Source organism: Anabrus simplex, chromosome 3 (assembly GCF_040414725.1).
Source record: "Anabrus simplex isolate iqAnaSimp1 chromosome 3, ASM4041472v1, whole genome shotgun sequence".
Taxonomy (NCBI): domain Eukaryota; kingdom Metazoa; phylum Arthropoda; class Insecta; order Orthoptera; family Tettigoniidae; genus Anabrus; species Anabrus simplex.
Genome location: NC_090267.1, coordinates 494006675 through 494014546, shown reverse-complemented (window position 1 = coordinate 494014546; position 7872 = coordinate 494006675). Strand labels below are relative to the sequence as shown.

At 37.4% G+C, this 7872-nt stretch overlaps 1 protein-coding gene across 1 annotated transcript in view; it reads right to left on the bottom strand.

Moving 5' to 3' along the window:
• Positions 1 to 1847: 1847 nt before the first annotated feature.
• LOC136866880 (protein AMN1 homolog) overlaps positions 1848 to 7872 on the bottom strand; it is a 75313-nt gene continuing 69288 nt past the window's right edge. Inside the window, exon 6 of the mRNA XM_068227102.1 lies at positions 1848 to 2248. Within this exon, the coding sequence (XP_068083203.1) occupies positions 2175 to 2248 (74 nt within the window). The 3' untranslated portion in view covers positions 1848 to 2174. The remainder of the gene's footprint in view (positions 2249 to 7872) is intronic.

The window sequence follows — 7872 nt, the reverse complement described above, 5'->3', positions numbered from 1 at the left end:
GCATGTTGCCACAGTTTCAATTACACGGTTTTTAATTTTCAACGAGGGTGGCGGCCTTGTGGGCACACATGATGCAGGATCTTAGTCTTCATGACAGCAGACCCGGCTGACCAAAGTCAGCGAATAGAAACAAATAAAATGTTCACAAATCTGAGATTTATAGTGCCTCCGTTTTCATTCTTCTATATAAGTAAGAATACTGCTAGGGCCGGCTTGGTGGGTCCTTGGCAACCAAAAAGAACAGATCTCTCCTTTACGCTACTACGGTATAGTTACACATCTTTTTATTATATTTTTCACCCGGTGAACTCGACACGGTACTGTCAAATTATAACTGAAAATCCTTGAGGACATATTTCCTTGTAAATTACAAATTCCCTTGTTCCTACTTTAAAGTTTTGTACTTCTAGAAACATCATCTCTAATAGTCTTTTTTTTATGAAACAAATGCAGTATATATACTAAGCATTATTGCCAATTAGCCCAACTATAGAAATTTAAGATATAGGGACAATATAATTTAAATCAATTTTATTATTTTTCAGATCAAATATGAGAAAAATACCACATAGATCAACTTAGAAATACTGCGATGCATCTGATACGAGTACAGAAATCTGTATCAACGCAGCCTTTCTACCAATCTACTTTGGGCAGCGACCAACAACCTTCTTCTGACCTATGCACTGCCATGTTGGGAGCTAATATGCCCCTGCATAAATCTTCATATTTCAACAAGCTGCCGGGAGCAATCACCAAGTTGGAGAAGTGTGGCATGCCCGCGGTGGAGTCATTTAGGATTGTGGAAGAAGTCAGAGGAAGTTTTGACCGAACCTCTGGGAAGTCAGCCGCTGTCAGCGAAATAAAACCAGATGAAATGAAATGACGTATGGCTTTTAGTGCCGGGAGTGTCCGAGGACATGTTCGGCTCGACAGATGCAGGTCTTTCGACTTGACTCCCGTAGGTGACCTGCGCGTCACGATGAGGATGAAATGATGATGAAGAGGACACATACACCCAGCCCCCGTGACAGAGAAATTAACCAAGGGTGGTTAAAATTCCCGACCCTGCCGGGAATTGAACCTGGGACCCATGTGACCAAAGGCCAGCTCGCTAACCATTTAGCCATGGAGCCGGACATAAAACCAGATGAAGTGACTTCACTGAAGTTTTGTCCAATCACTTCATGTGATTTTGAGAGAACTTTCTCTCAGTACGAAAACATTATGCATGAGAGGAGAACAAGATTGTTACCGGAAAACATTGTAACATTGCTTGTAAATTCCTTTTATAGTAATTGAGTGTGTTAGTAAATTATAAGTAATCTTTTCATGCCTATTTTACACATTAGTGCCTATTTAAATGCCTATTTTGGCTAATTTAAGATCCTATATACCTGCCTATTTTAACAGTTTTTAATGCCTATAATTCTCGTCTCTAATTATTACAGTAATGTATTTTATAATGTGTTAAAGTGTGTTTTAGGTGTTTTAGGAATATGTATATAATTGTTGAATTTGTACTTAAGGCTGATGATGGCACATAGATGCTGAAACTTGTACCATTTGACATGTGATTGAATCACAATAAAACGTCATTGTATTGAATAGGTGGACCTTGAAAGAATTTTAATTTACTGTAATCCCCCTTCAATATGGAACCCAATGAAATTCATAACTATAAATTTACAGATCACTCTCGAGATCGCAGTAGCGGAAACAGCAAAAACCGCTAGCGCCTCGAATGGTAAGAGAAGCATCTCAAATAAATGTTGTTGTTTTTTCTTGGATTTTAATTTATGTGAAATTAAACAGTATTTTCATGCTAATTTTCTAATTTCAGGAATGCTGAAAAGCAGTTTGTTGCAGAAGTGGATGAAATTGAACCAGGTACAGAGTGGGAGAGAATTGCCAAACTCTGCAATTTCAATCCCAGGTCCAGTAAAACTAGTAGGGATGTATCTCGCATGAGGTCCATCATTCTACAGCTGAAGCAAACTCCTCCTCCTGCTAAACAAGGTTGAATTCTCAGTGGTCTGCAATGTATAGAGCATGAACTGAATAATTGTGAAACTTCCATGAAAGTGAAATGACATAAGTTATTAAAATAGGTCTTTATTTACATTATAACTACATAACAAATATAAGAAATTATTGTATTAAACATTTTTTCCTTAATAAATAGTCCATGTTAATTGCTTGACCTTAGATTTCCTCAGAAGTTCCTCAAGTGCTTGCCAGGATGCATCTGAAAGAAAATCCAAAACTATGTAGACAGTTTGAAGGACTCAAATGTTTTTCCATACAAATATTTATGAACTAATTTATAAAATAATTCTAACAGCTGGGTGTTAATTATAAGCATACAAAATAGTAGAATTAATCCTCAAGAAGGAAGAGAAGAGTATGAGACCACACTACTCAGTAGTTGTAAACAGATTTATGGAGGAAATTGGTTCATTCATGGCTGAAGGAAAAGTCCTGCTGCCAGATGCCAGATAATTTAATAATGTGCTTCTTGGAATCTTAGAGGAATAGGTATATGGAAATGCAAATGGAAGGCCTGCATCCAGAATTTTGACATCTGACAGTTTGTTTCAGATCAGCAATGAACATTTTTCCGCATTATAGAAAGTCCATAATTGTTAGGTTCGTGAGACTGATATAACCTAACAGAGATTAATCAAGTCGAAACTGATAAATGGCGCCCACTATAACATAATGGAAAGCTTTGCCAGATATCTTTTGAGAGTCAATGTAATCCTCCACATACAAACGAGTAGAAATGTGCAAAGACGATACCAAGGCCAGTGCTGTGATGCAGAGCAGCTGATCCTACGAGTGAACTGGCGGTATGACTGAAATGCCACTATCTGTTTTAAACTGTTCTCTTCGCACTAGAGCCTGGCAATTGAGCGAAGATGCAGTAAACCACCAAATACAGCGGTTAATAGAGACAGGAATGCACTTGAATAATCCATCATTTCACTTGTAAAATGAATTTCATGTGATACTGTAAACGTTAATGATTCCTAGATTTCACACAGCAAGATAGTGGAGTAAAACCTCTATAACGGATACTTTTGGGACCAAAGAAATGTCTATTACACAGGGATATCCATTTGAGATGAAACATGAAACAAATACCATTATAAATAAATAGGAATGCAATAACTCATGTATTGTTTATGACAAAACCTCTTGAAAATTAATGAACAAAATGCTCTACTATATATCTGCAATGTGCTGTACTCGCATGAGAAAGCTGTAGATGCACTGTTGCAGCTGCAATGTATAGAAACACTTCTATGGATACCTCTATTGAGCACACTGTACAGTAATACAATCTTAAATTTGAGTTTCTGAAACTTTGCTATACTCCTTTTTGTATGTTGTTTGAGTTATCAGTCCTTAGACTGGTTTGATGCAGCTCTCCATGCCACCCTATACTGTGCTAACCTTTTCATTTCTACATGACTGCTGCATCCTACATCTCCTCTAATCTGCCTGTCATATTCATTCCTTGGTCTACCCCTACCGTTCTTACCACCTACACTTCCCACAAAATCAATTGCACAAGTCCTGGGTGTCTTAAGATGTGTCCTATCATTCTATCTCTTCTTCTGGTCAAATTTAGCCAAATCAATCTCCTCTCACCAATTCGATTCAGCATCTCTTCTTTTGTGATCTGATCTATCCATCTCGCCTTCAGCATTCATCTCTAACACCATGTTTTACTTCCATACAATGCCACACTCCAGACGAAAGTCTTCAAAAACATCTTTTTAATTCCTATATCAATGTTTGAAGTGAGCAAATTTCTTTTCTTAAGAAAGGCCTTCCCTGCTTGTGCTAGCCTGTATTTTATGTCCTCCTTACTTCTGCTGTCGCCAGTTATTTTACTACCCAAGTAACAATATTCATCTACTTCCCTTAAGACTTCATTTCCTAATCTAATGTTTCCTGCATCACCTGACTTCGTTCGACTGCACTCCATCAATTTCATTTTGGACGTATTTATTTTCATCTTGTACTCCTTACCCAAGACTCTGTCCATACCATTCAGCAATTTCTCCAGATCTTCTGCAGTCTCGGATAAAATAACAATATCATCAGCAAATCTCAGAATTTTGATTTCCTCTCCTTGGATTGTGATCCCTTCCCACATTCGTCTTTGATTTCCTTTTCTGCCTGTTCCATATAAACACTGAAATGGAGGGTGGGGGACAAACTGCAGCCTTGCCTCACTCCTTTCTGGATTGCTGCTTCTTTTTCAAAGCCCTCGATTCTTATCAATGCAGACTGACTTTTATAAAGATTGTAGATAATTCTTCATTTCAGTATCTGATATCGATCACCTTCAGAATCTCAAATAGCTTGGGCCAATCAACATTATTAAATGCCTTTTCCATATCTACGTATGCCAAGTACATGGGCTTGTATTTCTTTATTCAATCCTCTAAGATCAGGCGTAAAATCAGGATTGCTTCATGTGTCCCTAAATTTCTATTGAAGCTAAACTGATCTTCTCCCAACTCAGTTTCAACTTGTCTTTCCATTCTTCTGTAAATAATATATGTTAAAATTTTGCAGGCATGAGATACTAAACTAATGGTGCAGTAGTTTTCACACTTGGCAGCACCGGCTTTCTTGGGAATAGGTATAATGACATTCTGCCGAAAATCGGATGGTACTTCTCCTGTCTCATACATCTTACACACTAAATGAAAGAACCTCACCATGCTGGTTTCTTCCAAGGCGGTCAGTAATTCAGAGGGAATGTTATCAATTCCAAGTGCCTTGTTTCTGTTTAGGTCTCTTAAAGCTCTGTCGAATTCTGACCTCAAAACTGGGTCTCCCATTTCATCAGCATCAACAGCCTCTTCTTGTTCTAGAGCCATATCATCTACGTCATTACACTGATACAACTATTGTATATGTTCCTGCCATCTTTTGGCCTTGTCTTCTATCCCTAGAAGTGGTTTCCCATCTGAGCTCTTAAGATTCATACACATCGATTTCCTTTCTTTTCGTATACATTGATTTAAAGTTTTAATTACCACCTTAAATTTTTTTAAATAGAAATTTTATTTTGTAGTTCTTCTCTAAATAGTCATCATACAGACTTACATTTTTCCCAGTCTTTCTTGTCCCTCCAAATAGTTATTATAAGAAGTCAGCAGATTGAGCCTTAAACTACTTGTCCACATCAAGAATGACATCATCTGTGTTGTAAAATCGGCAACCCTACAATGGATTTTTCATTTTTTGGGGACAAGAAAAAGTCACCTGATATGGGACTGGGAAAATAAGGCGAATTCTGCAAGAATACAAGACCACATAAAATATTCTACATTTCTTTTGTATACCTCTTGGATTTTGGCTCTGAATGCTTCTTGAGAGTTCCTTATACTGTCACAAATAAAACCCACTCCATCCTGTTTGGGGTTTCTTTTGTACTGGAGTATATGTTTGAGATGGGAGTAGCAACTTTAAACTGGATAGTTTGTGAAGACTGTGTCTAATTTCTTATCATACCTCGATACACATTCTGCTTAATAAATATTTAGCACTCATCAACTGAAAACTTGTGTTCAACATTTTAATGTAAATTTATATGCCTACAGTGCCAACAAGGAGGTACACTGCTGAGCTACAAAATCCTGTGGTTTTAGTCCTCGCAGAACACAGAAAAGCAGCCTATCTTGGTCACAATTTGTGAAATAACAAGTACAGTGAAATACAACTGATTATAGAAGACAAGACAGAAATGAAATAAGGACACGAGCATAGAAGAATATCCTGGGCATGGCATCTCCGTCAGTGGTTTCACATCCACAATATCGCAAGCACAAAAGAGGGAGGAAAAAAAAACACCTCACAAGGGTTATAAACCTTCAGTGAAACGACAAACGACAGCACCATAATCAGACAACAGTGAAAAAAAAAAATAAAAAAAAAAAATAAATAAATATAGATACATTTGAGGTAATCCTATTTTAAATCACTGCTTACCGTAAATAAATTTCATCAATGCCACCGCATACAAGGTCTCTTGCTAATTTTATCTGGAAGAAAGGCGTCTAGAGTGTACCCACCAATCCTTACCAGAAACAAGAATAAGTTTTAGACATGCTTGGCTTTGCCGTATCAAGAAAGCAAGGTGAAACTCTTTACGCGTCGCAGAGAATTTTGCTCTGCGTCTTCAGAAGAAAATCTCGACTTTTCATGAGGAAGTCATCTACAATAATGTGGGTTTGAATTTAAGAATGTTTTACCGCTGGAGCTGTAGTAGTAAGCTCGTTCGTCACTAGGTGGCTCGCTGTATGCTGGCACAGTGCTCCAAGTGGGCCCTGATGACAACCTTAAGCTCCATTTAAGATGTCCTATCACACCATGTGTGCGTGAGAAGTAACAGAGAGGACATCAGCCGAATCAGTGACGGATGTGGTAGAAGAAATAAACAGAAACTAATAAAATAAAATTCAAAGAAAGACACCAGGATAGAATAGAACAGAGCTGAAGAATGGAAAGAAAGTGTGTGGAGAAAACCAGAGGATAATGTTATGAAATGGTGTGAGAGGAGGGGTGGGGGCCATAACTAGTTAACGTATTCACAAAGACGCACACGAGGTGCTGTCAGTTGGTACAATTATTTTATTCAGATCTATTTACAAATTAAACACACAGTTTAACCTTAATGACTGCTGTCACAAACAAAACACTCACATCACAAGCCGCCATTTTGAAAACAACTGCCAATCACTGCACATGAACAGACAACTATCAACTGCCTATCTTGGTATGTTAGGTACCACGTGTTCACCACTGAAACTCTTACTACACCATAACTCTCTAACCAATAACTCTTTTACCAATCACTCTCTCACCGTCAAGATCGTCTCCTTATATCTGTGCCTGGCCAGGCTTCCAGAAAGATACGTTACAAGGAATACCTTCTCAAAAACTCTAGAGTGCTCAATACATAGAAATAGTGTACAGAATATTCTCAATCATTCTCGTCTACCTATTACTATTCTGGCAATTACAGTGTGCTTCACAATTATGGATTACAAATTATATATACAGGTAAGAATAAACTATATACAGGTTCTTACATTAATTGAACCTATATAAATGTCTATGTACAGCACATGTTTCATGACATAATCTCACATACAATACAATCATTCGACTATGTAAATAATAATGATAATAATAATAATAATAATAATAATAATAATAATAATAATAATAATAATAATAATAATAATAATAATAATAATAATAATAACAACTCGAGCTCGATATTTGCATTAGTAACCCATGGGTGAGAGAATACAGTTTTCAAGTTATATCAGTTTATAGCACTTGCGCCATGGCGTACACACGTTATAAAAGTATGACATTAACACGTAGATTGGAATGAACCAACTGGTGATGACGAATGTACGAATTTGCAAAACACCAAAACGAAATAATATAGAAAGGGCAGAGAAAAGAACTACCTATGTAAATCTTTAATGGCTGGCAACCACGTGTGTCTGTTGAAAATGTTACGGTTTTTACGTACTTCCACGGCTTCCCGTATAATCCCAGACCTGTAATGTTTAGTGTGGGTAAGAGATTGAACATCTAGGAACACAACATCATGACCCGACGATACAACTTGTCGGGCTGATTGAGACGGATATTTCTTTCGTGTTCCTTGATGCGACTCCCAATGGACCGGCATATTTGGCCAATTAATACGTTGCCGCAAGTACCACCACAGCTCCAATGGTAAAACATTCTTAAATTCAAGCCCTCATTATTGTACAAGATTTCCTCGTAAACACGAGATTTTCTTCGGAAGACATGGAGCAAAGCTCT